Raw genomic sequence first — 16,792 nt, forward strand, 5'->3', positions numbered from 1 at the left:
ATCTGCAGATAAATATCATTTTTCAAGGTGACAAGTTACCATTAAAGGGACTCTGGCAGTACGGAATGACTGTTCGAACAAAGTCCTGCCGCTTGGTGCTCCACATACGGCCAATCATGTAATTATAGTACATTATAGAAAAGCATAACCAGTAATAAAACAGTTTATGGTGGGCTGTAGTGTGGGCCCCTAGAGTCAGTTCCCCTTGTGGGCCCTAGACACCCCAGTCCGACCCTGCGTACCGATGCACCTCAGCCAGTGAGGTCCTCACAAATCAACTGGGAGCTGAGAGTAGCTGTGAGGGACTGTAGCGACACATCTCAACCCATATGGTCCCCACAGGAGATTATAGGCCTTACCATAATGGTTTGTTGGACTGTTGTAGCTTGTAACAATAGTTATGTACTTCTACATATAACCAGAAAGTTCTTGACTCTGCATAATGCAGAAGTACAGTGTCCATTTTTGACAAGTGATTCTGACAAGTGACTTTTACTACTGTAATAATAATAAAAAAATATTCACTGTTCACTTATGGGACTTGAACCCAAAACTCTACGTCTAGAAGAGTACCCCTGTAGTTTGTGTGCTAAATAGGCATAATTACAAAAAAACACAAAACATTCCTATTGGGATTTGAACCGAGCCATTGTAGTTTCAGAGGCTGATGCCTTACCATTGAGCTATCCAGCCATGACATAATGCCTGGGAGCTTTTCTTGTCTTATGAGATCAACCATGAAAATACCCAGGATGACTAAAAGTTATTGTGATTCTGATGTTTGAAGAAAGTCACACATCAAAATCACACATCATTTGAATTTGGCTTGGAGCAGGTATTTCTGAAAGTCCCAATCAGTTTCAGATACTGTAGGTTTGCACTGAAAATCATATAACCAAACCGAACGCTTAGCTTTTATCACCTGAGTTTATAGCTCAGTGGTTAGTGTACGGACTTCTGGACAGAATTTTGGGTTCAAGTCCCATCAGCGAACAGTGACTTTCTTTTATTATTATTACAGTTGTAAAAGTTACTTGCCAGGATCAATTGTCAAAATCACTTGTCAGACAGGGTATTTAGCCTCAGGCTGACATCATTCTGATGTTTGATTTTGATATCTGATTATGTCCTAAAATGGACACTGTACGGAAGAAGCATTCATAAAGTATTCTGCCTGCTATCTGATATATGTACTTATCGTCAAGTTCTTGTTAGGTAAGAAAAGTTTTTTTTGGACTTTGGGGGCCAATTACAGCTATTGCTGTGGGACCTGTGATTTTTATCTATACCACTGTTTATAGGATAATAGAGTAAAATAAAGTTGTTATGGACATGATTTACCTAACATTGTGCAGTGAGTCTGTTTTCCCTATAGTGACCGATATTTCTTGTTATTAAAGCTGTGATATATTTTTTCATTTTAAACCTTTTTTTAACTTTTTTAAACAACTCTCCTTAGTGCGATCATACAACACAGAAGCCTCTGATTGCTCAGATAATGCACTGTACTACTGTAGTGCCGTGTATTATCCCTGCCTGTCAGTGTAATACCAACGGCCCCATACACATGAGATAAATGGTGACTGATTGGTCATTAGGCAGATGACTATCTCTCCCGACTCTCCCATACACACAAATATTCCAGCTTTCCTGTGGTGTGTATGAGAGTCTCCTCCAGACTCCTCTAGCGGAGGATTATCTACAGGAAGAACAAACTTATTAGCCTCTGAAATTCTCTGCCCTGACATCATCTGACAGGAGGTCCCCAAATACATTATATAGTCAACCAAACCCCCAAAATCAGTGCTTTCATGCAACTTTAGTCTAATATTTATGGAGGCGTTAAAAGGTAACTTATTGGACGCTGCCTTTGGCCCGTCCTAATAGACTTTCGTACATTGCAGGCCCAGACACTATTATTAGGCATTTTAAGTATCATAGTAACTAGGCAGCCCCATACTATCGAGTACTTGGGGGAGGAGGGGCACTGAGCCGGACTCTGTCAAACCTTCTTAGATGCCATGTTTCCTTTGGACAACAAGTGGTTAAACTGCCAGGGTTTTTGTTGCAGCCGCACCTGTGCCATCCCTGCGGTGTACATCTATGTTCTGGTGCGCAAAAGTGTGAATTTTTTTTAAAACAAATGTTTAACGTGTTAAAAAATAACAAAATGTGTCTTTATGCTTTTTTTTTTTTTTTTCAAATATCTTTTTAGTCAAGATTTTCAAACATTACAATACAGAAAAGATATAACTGAGTAAAACGTTTGACATTCCATGTCAGCATTACATCATATACATTATAACTTGTATAAGGAGAGGAAAAGAAGAGAAAAAAAGGAGGGGAGAGAGGAGGTAAATGTATTTAGTGGGGAAGTGGTGGAAAGGGTAGAAAAGAGAATATCTCCCACTGCAAACATTTGTACACACTGTTAATATACTTAAACCTTCAACTGGAATATGGGACCTGAAGAATCCCCAGCGTAGCCCCCAGATCCTCCAAACAATACCACTCAGTACAGGGCCACCAACAGGGCATTACTGCCCTTACTGGCGTATGGGGCCCGGTGCTCACCGGGCCCCTGGGAACTGAACTTGTGTCCTCACTTGGACACAGGTTCACTTTAAAGCTATTGCCGTGCGGGAGTCTTCCCGCATGTCAATAGTTAACGGCCACCAGCCAATCATAGGCCTCAGGCTACAGTAAGTTCCCCCCCCCCCCATGGAGACCTTTCTTTCTTTCTTTTTTTTATTTTATCCCCCCCCCTCTTTCCTTTCCTTTTCTTCCTTACTTTACTACTTTTCTTTCCTTCCCCTACTCCCTTTCCTTCTCTTCCCCTTTTCTTCTTTCCTTCTTCCCTCTCCACTCCGCCATGCAGTTTTTTACTCTACAGTAGTATATATAGGTGTTACTCTAATTAATCCTTTCCAACCATGGCTGCCATAATTTATGGAAGTATTCCTGCCTATTCTTCTTGGTGTAAATACTTTTTTCAAGTTGAATTATATAGTTCGTTTGGGCAATGAATTCTCGTCTGGACGGGGGCTCTTCTCTAATCCAATATTTTGCAATCAATTTTCTGGCAATAAACAATAATCTCGCAATTGCTATTTTGGTTATGTTGTCTGTTTTTATTTCTAAACAAAATAGATTAGGGACAAACTTTTAATACCCTTTCTTCATTTTAATGGAATAATTAAATAAAAGTGAAAATTTATAACCTTATAGTGAGGGATATTATATGGGGTTTTCCCCATTTGGTTAATAATCGAGTGTACATCACTCCGGGCTATTGATAGTCCTATTTTGATTTTGGTAATTTTATTAATAGTTATTTTTATTTCTCAGTATAGTAGTGATAGGGAGGACCCAGGGTCAGCCCGCCAGAGCGTTACAAGAGGGAAGTAGAGAGGGGGAAGACATCACTACATGGGGGAAACCCCAAACCCTTAACAATTAACCACTTAACTGTTTATGCTCTGCAGTAAGTTGCCCTGCTAATAGTAGTTGCACCACTGACCACGCTGTGGACTTCTCTTTTTTTCTGGTGAGTTGGACCTCAGAATATTAAGCTAAATTAAAAACTAAGGGAAAAGAAGAGACTCTTCCCGCACCTGGGTCAACCCGTTCACCAACAGGGTGCATGTAACTTCATAGCCTTAATCATTTATGTAGCATTAATGACTCTAAGAGCTTTATATACTATGTCTATAAATGCTACTGTGAATTATTTAGCAGCAATGTTCCTATGATAGAAAAGACAAAGAAAAAATATATAGCATCAACATTGAGACTGTTTTTCAAAGAGAACAATAAACAATATTGGTCCCTCTCATTAAAGCCAAGAAAAATAATTGAAGGGTATGTGCACACGATGCAGAAATGAAGCAGAAAATTTCTGCATCATTTCTGCATCTCCCTGGCAGAAAAAACGCATGCAGATTGTGCATGCGTTTTTCCTGCAGAATACATGCGGATCCACATGCAGATTCACATGCGTTTCCGCATGCAGATTGACAAGCGCTTTCCAGGCGATGTTAGCATCACCTGGAAAGTGCTTGACAACTAGGTCACACTATATAAATCCATGCAAACAGCATGGATTTATATAGTGTGACCCGAGAGAGTGTATATACTTACCTCCGATGGCCCGCGCTGTCCTGCTCACTCCGTTCTCCCTCGCCGGCAACTTTGAATTGAAAGACCTGCCGACGTCAGCGTCACGTGACCCGTCACATGACTCTGACGTCACCGCAGGTCCTACAACTCACTGCAAGTGCCGGGAAGCAAGCAGGAGCGGTGCGCGGGCCGACAGATGGTAAGAATACATTTCTTTTTTATTTTATTCTTTTTTTTACAGCTTTTTAATGGTACCTGGGTGTGGATGAGACTCTCCTCTCCTCCACACTCGGGTACCATCCGCACATTAGAACGCGCCAATAACGCAAGTACAAATGCTGTCTTGCGGAATTGGCGCGTTCTAATGCAAGTCAATGGCGGCGAAATCGCCGCGTTTCCGCAAAATTAATTGACATGCTGCGGATTTTTGACCGCAGCGTTAACGCTGCGGAAAAATCCGCATCATGGGCACAGCACATGCGGATTTCCATTGAGGAACATTGCTTCCCTTCTACCATGCGTTTTTCATGCGTTTCCGCGGCGTTTACGCAACTGCAAAAACGCCGCGGAAACGCATGAAATACGCATCGTGTGAACTCAGCCTAAATCTCTACATGAAGAATTAAGATGATGTAAACAAGCAATTCACTTCCTGACATGTAAACCAGTCGGAGACATAACTTTTTCAACATTTACGAATCTTTTGAATAGGCAGAAAAGAATGGCTGACTTGTGGAAAGTGATTACCATTCAAGTAGGTGATCTGCTCCGGTGTCTATGCTGTCCTTGGGCCTTTGGTGTTGAGTAGTGTCTGGCTTCTTCTCATTCACTTCTTTCCTAACCTCCATGTCTCGATGATTTGGAGAGTGAAGTGTCCATGTCCCTTTCAGCCTCTTGAGGCGACTTAAAAGTAATAACCTTTCCTGGAAAATTCTTAGTACAGCAGGATACTGGAGTGTGAACCTCCACTTTTACTGGAATAAAGTTAAACAGATTTTTTTTAAAGGACCTCTTGTGTTTGGTGACATCTTCCGAATAAAAAAGGGCTGGATGATTTCCTCACTACGCATAACATTGTGGGTTATAGTTAAATTAGTGACAAAATGTACAATTGGGGGAGGAAGGTTGAACTTGATGGACCTAGGTCTTTATTCAACCTATGTAACTATGTAATCTTCAAATAGTAAGAGCCGCATTACTTTCATTATCGAAAGGCGATAGTCATGCAAGGTGTGAGAAAGACTTGGTGCAACACAAAGGGAAGAGGAAAAGGGAGCCCAGACTCTATGGAAAGGGGGAAGTGGAGCCCTCCTAGGCTGATCTAGTATCACCCTGTCTCCACTAACGTCCCTACATTTTCTCTTCACCAATTGCCGCACGCAAACCTCACCCTGTCTTTCCCTGGTGTTTGGCCCTGGCTAGGGAAGGGAGCGGGATGAGCGCTAGTCAATCCCCACTGACTACTATTAATAACAAGGGGTAACAAACAAGGGAAGATAGCTTAGCTTTTAGTCAACTTCAGAGAGATGAATACCCGTCCTCATAGCTCCAGAGAGGATGAAGTAATGCACTTTGCTCCGAGCCTTCACAAAGGGTAATGTGAGTGTCGCCGGCACCTCCCTCTAGCAGACAGCAGGTATTTATACACCCAGGCCAGGGTGTTAATTAGCCAGAGGAAGATAGCCGCTGGGTCCTAGAGAGACAGCCTCTAAGAAGGTGTCTGTAATGCCAAACGTAGAGATCTCCTGCAACCAGCTGTAGGGCGACTGTCTGTCACTTCTGACACACCCGTGACAGTGATACCTTTTTCTGTAAGCTCTCATAATGTCTGCTTTGTCGTAATCTAAGAATTTCATTGTTGGTGAGAACGTATATCCAGTCCCACTCTCTGTGCTCTTTCAACTCTGCCGCTATGGCTGAGACCCAGTGATTGAGGCATATCTCTCTCACAGAGTCGCTGTAATTCTGAGGCAGGAACCGACTCCATTAGCCTTATTAGTCTCAAGTTACTGTGTCTGTATCTATTCTCTAGATCTTCCACCTTTTGGACTCTCTGTCACTTGTGATTAATTCGGACGAATGCAATCCAGTAAAACATTGGATTGCATTAGGTCCAGTGTTAATTTTTGAGTGTGTGCCCACATGCGTTTTTTTTTTCCAGCTCCGATCGGATTGCGATTGGACTATAAAAAAAAAAATGCAATATGGTGCCATTGCATGCTGAATTCGGATCACACGCACCCATACAAGTCTATGGCTGCATGTGAAACATCGCACTGCACTCTGATATCACCCTAATGCATTGCGATTCCCGCCGGCACCAGCAAAAGATGAGATGGAGAAATTAATTTCTCCATCTTCTCCGCAACTGTGCTACAATCCTCTCATGTGAGAGGATCGGAGCACTGACACTCGGCTGTCGCTCTCAGCAGAGCAGGAGCCGAGTGTCATTCGCATATCGCTCTCGCATCGGATGCCACACGCTAATGGGACTCCGGCCTTTCACGGAGGCGGCTGGATTCTGTAGACATTTCTTTAACGTAACATAGTACATCGTAACATAGGTTCAATAAAGACCTAGGTCCATCAAGTTCAACCTTCTTTCCCCAATTGTACCCCCTACAGTAACACTACACTAACTTACTAACTAACTGGGACTAGGCCTCACAAATGTATTATTATTACCATTTTTATTATTGCTTCTCTTTTACAATTAAAAATAAACCAGTTTATAATTTTTTAATTAGTTTTATATTTTATGTTACTCTAGTGATTTAATAAAAGTATTAATAAAATCCCTAGGTAAGTTTTCATTTAACTATTTGCATCTTTCAAATGCAGGACCCGTTGTTCAAGCTCTGCGATTCTATCTTTGTGGCCACTTAGTTCTCACTGTAAGTGGTTGAGGGAGGTTTGGATGGTTGCTCCAGAATCTTTTGAATATCAGGAGCAATTCTGCTTTCAACAGCCAGTTATTTATAGTCCAGCAAATTGGAGGGTACCTTTGTTAATGATGCATCCTCAGTATATTCACTGTTAGACGGAGGTAAAGCTGTTTGCGTTGCTGAGACGCATTCTGGGGTCAGCGCCATATTGTCCCGCCATCCATTCGTCAAAGCAGATACTGGTTCATGGAAGAGTAGGGCAGGTTTGTCAAGGTTTTTACCCATTGGTAGGCTTGTCTAGGCCATTTATCGGTGCTTATGTCTGGTTTTATTTAAGTCGGGTGCACGAGCTTTTCACTTGCATCCTACTTGACTAGTGCCGTATACTGAAATCCAACTTATGCTTTTTGCATGTTTTTTTCTTTTTACAAAAATTGTTGGTGCTAATTTTCTTTTGAAACATTTTAATATCTGCTTTTTTCTGGTGTTTTTCTTGTAATATAGGAAAGCCTAAGGCCAGAAACAAACCCCATAAAACACTGTACATGGAGATTTTGGTATCTAATAATTTCTGTGCACTGTGTTTGTACAAACAAAAAAGCTTTTAGAAATGCCTCAGTGAAGATCTTCTATAGAAGAGAATTTTCCTCATTTACCGGTCAAAGATAGATATGGACAGAGACAAGATGGCGGAGAGGATATTACACCTCACCCTAGAGATCCTCTTCCGGCTTACTGGAGAGGTGAGAGATTCTGATGACGTCACATTACATCATTCTTATCTATGGGAATAACAGATGGACAGAACTGGAGAGGTGAGGACTCTGGAAATGTCTGTAGTGAGATTTATTAATGTGTCTTTCCATAACCAGGATTACACAGTAGTGAAGAAGACCTCTAGTGAGCGCTGTCAGGACCCTGTGTCTGAGGGATCGGGAAGACCCCTGAGCCCAATCACAGGGCCTCCACCTCAACCCCTGATACATGAGGACATCAATGACCAGAAGATCCTAGAACTCACCTACAAGATGATTGAGCTGCTGACTGGAGAGGTGACACTGCTGGGAATGCTGGGACATTATACAGTAATGCTATGAAGGGATTGGGGGGATGATTGTATCATTGTATCTGTCAGATTGCTATAAGGTGTCAGGATGTCGCCGTCTATTTCTCCATGGAGGAGTGGGAGTATTTAGAAGGACACAAAGATCTGTACAAGGACATCATGATGGAGGTTCCCCAGCCCCTCACATCACCAGGTAATAGACAGGACTAAATACACACGGCCTATAATTATCTGTATGTAAAGAATGAATTCAGTCCCTGTATGTGTTTCCTCCAGATCTATCCAGTAAGAGGACAACACCAGAGAGATGTCCCCATCCTCTTCTTCCACAGGACAGTAAACAAGAAGTTCCCAATGTTCCTCAGGATCATCAGGTAGATGAAGAGAAGGTGTCATGAGATCTCCCTTATGATGTGTAGATAGCTGTGAAGGTCTTGTGCTCAGTCTTGTTTTATCCACCAGTATTATATGCTTTATACTTGTGTAATGAGAACGGTGGAGATGGCAGGATTAGAGCTGATCATAGATGTGACTTCTTCTGTCTGTGACTTTTACAATATTTGTCTCAGGGTGAAGATCTGACCCATATTAATACTACAGAGACATATGTGAGGGGTGATGAGCGGTGTAAAGAGGAGATTCCAACATATGACCACCCAGGTGAGTAGTAACCACTAAATGCTGAGAAGTCACAGATTCTTCTCAGTCACCGGCTGTGGCTGCTTTATCGGTGGTGTAGTCCGGCCGTATCACAATCGTGTGATCACCATTTTGCTTCTAGATCACAACATTCTCCTGCTGACCGTTACCTGTCCAGATCTGTAAACTATAAAGCCAAATGACAGCGTGCGTAGAATGTGCTGACAAGTTGGAAAATCACTTGAAGAAAAATATTATGATGGGCCTTTATTGAATGCTTTATTGAATAAGAAATATACCCCTCTTGTAAACAGAGCATAAGCCCAGAGCATGGGCCAACATTTCCACCGTTTTACCGGTCTTTTTCAAGGCAAATCCATCACTAAACAAATCAAACCAAAATTAATACAGGTATAACAGATATGGCAGGTTCTGCCTATTATAGGCTACAGAATATTATAGTGACAATTCCTAGAACCCCACCAAAAAAATAAATATAGAGGTAGAGGAGTGGTGTCAGAAGGATAAGCCAGGTGGACAATAGATCCTAGATAAGGTCCAACAGGGACGCGTGATATAGACAGAAACTATTAGAGTTATATATTGAGTTAATATTACCTAATATGAGGGTCTTTCTCAAACATCGCTAGAAGAAGAGAAATATACAAAGTTAGCCGTGCTGTACAAATATACATGAGGTCCTAAAAATTAACTGTACAGGAATAATATGTACAGAAATCATGGGGAACAAAAACCATATTACATTTATTCTATGCAACTACATGACATGAAGACAACAAAACAACGAAAAAGCAAACAAAAAAAATAAAGTAATAATTAGTGTTGAGCGAGTATGTTCTGTTCCGAGTATGCTCGGGCCATGCTCCAAGTAATTACAGCTGCTCGGTGATATGGTTGAATCGCTCCCGTGTGCATGATTTGCGACTGTTTGACAGTTTTAATACGTGGGAGGAATGTCTATTTCTTACACATTCTTCACATGTAATAAAGCTGTCAAACAGTCGCAAATCATGCACACGGGAGTGATTCAAACATATCACCGAGCAGCTATAAATACTCGGAGCTCGGCCTGAGCATACTCGGCGAAGGGGTTAATAGAACATACTCGCTCAATACTAGTAATAATGGATTCATATAGGGGTAAGAACAATAGGAACACTAAAAGCAAGAATTTGAGGGATAAGGACTAGAGCCAAACATATGTGCACATATACACTGTGTGCAGAATTATTAGGCAAGTTTTATTTTAGAGGATTATTTTTATTATTGATCAACAACTATGTTCTCAATCAACCCAAAAGACTCATAAATATCCAAGCTTAATATTTTTGGAAGTTGGAGTGTTTTTTTTTTAGATTTGGCTATCTTAGGAGGATATCTGTTTGTGCAGGTAACTATTACTGTGCAGAATTATTAGGCAACTTAATAAAAACCAAATATAATCCCATCTCACTTGTTTATTTTCACCAGGTAAACCAATATCAGTGCACAAAATTTAGAAATAAACATTTCTGACATGCGAAAACAAAAAAAATTAGTGATCAGTATAGCCACCTTTCTTTATGATGACACTCAACAGCCTTCCATCCATAGATTCTGTCAGTTGCTTGATCTGTTTTCGATCCACATTGCGTGCAGCAGCCACCACAGCCTCCCAGACACTGTGCCGAGAGGTGTACTGTTTTCCCTCCCTGTAGATCTCACAGTTTATGATGGACCACAGGTTCTCTATGGAGTTCAGATCAGGTGAACAAGGGGGCTGTGTCATTATTTTTTTCTTCTTTTAGACCTTTACTGGCCAGCCACGCTGAGGAGTAGTTGGATGCATGTGATGGAGCATTGTCCTGCATGAAAATTATCTTTTTCTTGAACGATACCGACTTCTTTCTTTACCACTGCTTGAAGAATTTGTCTTCCAGAAACTGGCAGTAGGTCTGGGAGTTGGGCTTCACTCCATCCTCAACCCGAAAAGGTCCCACAAGTTCATCTTTGATGATATCAGCCCATACCAGTACCCCACCTCCACCTTGCTGGCGTCTGAGTCGGAGTGGAGCTCTCTACCCTTTACTGATCCAGCCTCTGGCCCATCAAGAGTCACTCTCATTTCATCAGTCCATAAAACCTTTGAAAAATTAGTCTTAAGATATTTCTTAGCCCATTCTTGATGTTTTATCTTATGTTTCTTGTTCAAAGGTGGTCGTTTTTCAGCCTTCCTTACCTTGGCCATGTCCCTGAATATCGCACACCTTGTGCTTTTTGATACTCCAGTAACGTTGCAGCTCTGAAATATGGCAAAACTGGTGGTGATTGGCATCTTGGCAGCTTCACTCTTGATTTTCCTCAATTCATGGGCAGTTATTTTGCGCCTTTTTTGGCCAACACGCTTCTTGCGACCCTGTTGGCTATTTGCCATGAAACGCTTGATTGTTCGGTGATCACGCTTCAAAAGTTTGGAAATTTCAAGACTGCCGCATCCCTCTGCAAGACATCTCACAATTTTGGACTTTTCAGAGCCCGTCAAATCTCTCTTCTGACCCATTTTGCCAAAGGAAAGGAAGTTGCCTAATAATTAAGCACACCTTATATAGGGTATTGATGTCATTAGTCAACACCCCTCCATATTACAGAGATGCACATCACCAGATTTACTTAATTGGTAGTTGGCTCTCAAGCCTATGCAGCTTGGAGTAGGACAACATGTATAAAAAGTATCATGTGATCAAAATACGCATTTGCTTAATAATTCTTCACGCGGTGTATATGTATCTAGGGAGGGTTTAGTTAATAGGTGAGACGGATATGTTCTGGAAGGGGGAGGGGGAAAGAAGACATTGAAATGGTACAAACCTAGGTATGGTAATGTCCGAAGTATAAGGAAGTTTTATGCTTGTTAGCAAAAATGTACTGTCCAACCGTGGTACGGTGGAGGCTGTTGGAAAAGACATAAACGTAGCTGAGATGTAATCAGTAGTATAAAGGAAAAGTGGACACCAGGAGTAATACTGACCATATGGAGCGTTGTCCAGGGGAGTTGGTGTGGAGCGCTGTGTGCACTTGCAGTGGTGCTCTGGTGCCATTGGTGTCAGTGGGAACGTGTATATACGCGCTTAGCTCGGTACTTCCGGTGTCAAGGCACCGGAAGTGACCCAGGATTGAGAGCCAGAACGAGGCTTCAGACGCAGTGTGTACCGAGCTAAGCGCGCATATACACGCTCCCACTGACACCAACGGCACCACAGCAAACGCACACAGCGCTCCACACTAACTCCCCTGGACAACGCTCCATATCGTCAGTATTATTATACAATATGGTTTTTGTTTTGTTTTTGTTCCCCATGATTTCTGTACATATCATTCATGTATAGTCAGTTTTTAGGACCTCATGTATATTTGTATAGCACGGCTAATTTTGTATATATCTCTTATTCTAGCGATGTTTCAGAAAGACCCTGATAGGGTTGAAACGTAACCCAGCATATGGCTTTGTTCTGTCACAATAAATCTATTACTAAGGATATCTCCATGAGTGCGGCTGATTATCTCTTATTTGGTGACTGAAGCAGGTGCAGATCCCAGAGGAGATGGGACACAACATTTACAGAAGCCCTAATATAATAAAATGTCAGAAAATCAGCAGTAGAAATCCCCATATAATGACTCCATTTTGGAAATTATAACCCTCATTGAATCAATCTTTAGAAGTTGTTACTATTTTGACTCCACAGGCACTTTCCGAAAATTAGCACTCACTGGATGTTTGAGAGTGAAAATTGCAAATATACCATTTTATTACCCAACACATAGTGCCCAGATTGTGCTGCAGGAGACACACACCGTAGATTAAGTGGGTTCTTCTCACTATAGTAATGCCAAATACATGGATGGTAAATGTGGTTTGGACGCACTGCAAGGCTCAGAAGTGAGGGGGAGATTTGACTTTGGGAGAGCGGATATTGCTGGATTGGTTTATGGAAGCCATGTTGCTTTTCAAGAGCCTTTGAGCCACTAGTGATGTGGAAACCCCCGTTTTTTTCCATTAACAGATGATGGATTTGAGTGGTATTATTTTCGCCTACATAACATTTTTTGGTGGCTTTTTATTGCATATTTGGGAGGCAGACTGAACAAAAAGTTGCACACCGTGCTCTACTGGTTCATCCTATGAGGTTTTCTTGGTGAATAATTCAATATGTTTTCATAACTTACCATTTTACAGTTTAAGTAGAAATGTTAAAAAATATAAAATTCAAAGATATTTTATTCTAAAATAATAATTGGTTTTATTCTTGGCAGATGTCTGTACCAGGAGATCAGAGGGACAGCTGACATCTTCAATTTTTAAATCGGATAATCTTGAGATCCCACAACAGACAACTGAAGTGAATGCCATTACTCCAGATATACCATCATCCCTTCACAGCAAAGATCTGTCATCTGATCCTCTGAAACACGTCATGTCTTCTGATTCATTACCGAATACTAAGGAAAATCAAAGTCACAAAATAAGCATTAAAAAACAAACTGCTCCTAATTCAAAGAAGCCATTTTCAAGTTCAGAATATGGAAATGGTTTTCCCCTCGAAAAGTCTTCTCTTAAACATCAAAAAATTCAAAGAGCAGAGAACAGATTTTCTTGTCACAAGTATGGGAAATGTTTTAACCAGAAATCAGATTTGGTTAATCACCAGAGAACTCACACAGGGGAGAAGCCTTTTTCCTGTTCAGAATGTGGGAAATGTTTTAACCTGAAATCAGATTTGGTTAGGCACCAAAGAATTCACACAGGGGAGAAGCCTTTTTCATGTTCAGAATGTGGGAAATGTTTTAACCGGAAAGCGCATCATGAAATGCACCAGAGAACCCACACAGGGGAGAAGCCTTTTTCCTGTTCAGAATGTGGGAAATGTTTTAATCGGAAATGCAGTCTTTTTATACACCAGGGAACTCACACAGGAGAGAAGTCCTTTTCATGTTCAGAATGTGGGAAATGTTTCACACTGAAAGGGAATTTTGTTATACACCAAAGAACTCACACAGGAGAGAAGCCTTTTTCATGTTCAGAATGTGGGAAATGTTTTAACCTGAAATCAGATTTAGTTAGGCACCAAAGAATTCACACAGGGGAGAAGCCTTTTTCATGTTCAGAATGTGGGAAATGTTTTAACCGGAAAGCGCATCTTGAAATGCACCAGAGAACCCACACAGGGGAGAAGCCTTTTTCTTGTTCAGAATGTGGGAAATGTTGTAACCTGAAATCAGATTTGGTTAAGCACCAGAGAATTCACACAGGGGAGAAACCTTTTTCCTGTTCAGAATGTGGGAAATGTTTTAACCGGAAATGCAGTCTTTTTATACACCAGGGAACTCACACAGGAGAGAAGCCCTTTTCATGTTCAGAATGTGGGAAATGTTTTAACCGGAAAGCGCATCTTGGAAGACACCAGAGAACCCACATAGGAGAGAAGCCTTTTTCATGTTCAGAATGTGGGAAATGTTTTAACCGCAAAGGACATCTTGGAAGACACCAGAGAACCCACACAGGAGAGAAGCCTTTTTCATGTTCAGAATGTGGGAAATGTTTTAACCGGAAAGCGCATCTTGAAAGACACCAGAGAACCCACACAGGAGAGAAGCCTTTTTCATGTTCAGAATGTGGGAAATGTTTTAGCTGTCAATCAGCTTTTGTTAAGCACCAGAGAACCCACACAGGGGTTGTCCACTAGTAGGGCAACCCCTTCTCATTCCTCATGTTTGGTCTTGTTAAAATATAAACACTTAAACAAACCTCCCATGACGGCACAATTCCAGCGGTGTCAGGATTCTCATTCCCGGGGCTCATGTGAAGTTGTTACATCACGTGGGCCCTGTGCCCAATCAGCCCTGGCTTCACTGTCCCCGCCTTCAGACGTATTGAACATCAACAGGAAGCCAGGGCTGCAGCTTCTCTCTGACTTCGTCTCATTGTTCGATTTGTCCGACAGTGAGAACAGTGATGCCAGCGCTGATTGGATGCAGGGCTCACATGACATAACAACCTTACATGAGCCCCCGGAACGCAAGTGCTGACACCGCTGGAACATCGCCGGCATGGGAGGTTAATATCTCACACACAGAGAAGCCATTATCATACCTAGATTGTAAAAAATTAATTACTGGAAAATCATATTTTGTTAACCATCAAAAATAACCCAGACGTGGAGAAACTATATATTTTATTTACGAATTGTAGAAAAACACATAAGACCGTCATATAATTAAATGAGAAAGGAAAATTACTTTAGAACTTACCGTATTTCTTGGACTATAAGACACTTTTTTCTTCAATCAGATCATTTTTATTAAGAAAATGACACAATAACGTTTTACAAAGAAAGATCAGTAGAACAAAGAGAGATTCAATGTTACATGGTATCATTATATATTATTGTTATACATAAAATACAATAAAATTGTCATCTGCTTCCAAGGATTCGATTTTTTTCATTCAAACAAACTAATACCCCCCCCCCCAATAACACTCCAGAGAAATCTATATTCATATGATTATTACTTTTTTATGATATGTATACATTAGAATATCTGCCATTCAGTTAGAATAATTCGTTTGCATGTGTACTGAACATACTTATATCTTTTAACCTGGAATGATCATACCACAAGTGTTCATGAAACCAGAAATTGCCATATGTTATTTCTCAGCAGTACTCCAGATGGCAGGTCTGGAATATTCAACCAGGGTCCGCAGATGTTGTCAAATTTCTTGGTTGCTTTTCTCTTTATATACCTTTATTTCTAACCAAATAATATTGTTTAGCTTATTTATTAACTTATAAATTGTCGGTGGTTGAGCGTCTAGCCAATGTTGTGCAATAAGTTTGCGTGCTTGATACAATGTTCGCAAAAGACCTATAGCCATCGGGGATTCAAAATCGACAGATTCTCTCCAATATACCAATATGCATATTTTGGGCTCTGCTTGGATTTGCACACCAAATACCCTTTATTAAAGATAGTGTTTTTCCAGTAGGAGCCCAATCTACAGAACTCCCAGAACGTGTAACAAATGCGCATCTCCTGTTGCACATCTTAGACAATCTGCATTTGGACATGGTCCAATTCTAAATAGAAGGCTCGATGTTCTATACAGTGGGTAAGGAAAGACCCCTTTACATTTTTCACTCTGTTTCATTGCAGCCATTTGGCAAATTCTAAAAAGTTCATTTTTTTTCTCATTAAAGTACACTCTGCACCCCATCTTGACTGAAAAAAAAACAGAAATGTAGACATTTTTTAAAATGTATTAAAAAAGAAAAACTGAAATATCACATGGTCATAAGTATTCAGCCCCTTTGCGCAGTATTGAGTAGAAGCCCCCCTTTGAGCTAGTACAGCCATGAGTCTTCTTGGGAATGATGCAACAAGTTTTTCACACATGGATTTGGGGATCCTCTGCCATTCTTCCTTGCAGATCCTCTCCAGTTCCGTCAGGTTGGATGGTGAATGTTGGTGGACAGCCATTTTCAGGTCTCTCCAGAGATGCTCAATTGGGTCTAGGTCATGGCTCTGGCTGGGCCAGTCAAGAATGGTCACATAGTTGTTCTGAAGCCACTCCTTTGTTATTTTAGCTGTGTGCTTCGGGTCATTGTCTTGTTGGAAGGTGAATCTTCGGCCAAGTCTGAGGTCCAGAGCACTCTGGAAGAGGTTTTCATCCAGGATATCTCTGTACTTGGCCGCATTCGTGTTTCTTTCAATTGCAACCAGTCGTCCTGTCCCTGCAGTTGAAAAAACACCCCCATAGCATGATGCTGCCACCACCATGTTTCACTGTTGGGATTGTATTGGGCTGGTGATGAGCAGTGCCTGGTTTTATCCACACATACCGCTTAGGATTATCATCAAAAAGTTCTATCTTCGTCTCATCACACCAGAGAATCTTATTTCTCATAGTCTGGGAGTCCTTCATGTGTTTTTGAGCAAACTCTATGCGGGCTTTCATATGTCTTGCACTGAGGAGAGGCTTCCATCGGGCCACTCTGCCATAAAGGCCCGACTGGTGGAGGGC

The 16,792-nt window shown here is 41.3% G+C and overlaps 1 protein-coding gene across 1 annotated transcript; it reads left to right on the forward strand.

Annotated features, from left to right (window-relative positions):
* Window positions 1-6,940: 6,940 nt before the first annotated feature.
* Window positions 6,941-15,957, forward strand: LOC141212738 (uncharacterized). Its single transcript, XM_073665047.1, has 6 exons — window positions 6,941-7,747; window positions 7,877-8,056; window positions 8,140-8,263; window positions 8,347-8,459; window positions 8,640-8,730; window positions 13,024-15,957. Exons 1-6 carry the CDS (start codon window positions 7,676-7,678, stop codon window positions 14,451-14,453), a joined length of 2,010 nt encoding a protein of 669 aa, XP_073521148.1. The 5' UTR covers window positions 6,941-7,675; the 3' UTR covers window positions 14,454-15,957.
* Window positions 15,958-16,792: the final 835 nt, after the last annotated feature.

The sequence above is a fragment of the Phyllobates terribilis genome, unplaced genomic scaffold, assembly GCF_046119375.1.
Source record: "Phyllobates terribilis strain yellow unplaced genomic scaffold, ASM4611937v1 Scaffold_183__1_contigs__length_3771566, whole genome shotgun sequence".
NCBI lineage: Eukaryota > Metazoa > Chordata > Amphibia > Anura > Dendrobatidae > Phyllobates > Phyllobates terribilis.

Excerpts from the sequence above, each read along its gene's own strand:
- LOC141212738 (XM_073665047.1), top strand. The coding sequence starts at position 7,676 with ATGGACAGAGACAAGATGGCGGAGAGGATATTACACCTCACCCTAGAG. Across the intron at positions 7,748-7,876 it reads TCTTCCGGCTTACTGGAGAG|GATTACACAGTAGTGAAGAA; the intron begins GTGAGAGATTCT and ends TTCCATAACCAG. Across the intron at positions 8,264-8,346 it reads CCAGCCCCTCACATCACCAG|ATCTATCCAGTAAGAGGACA; the intron begins GTAATAGACAGG and ends TGTTTCCTCCAG.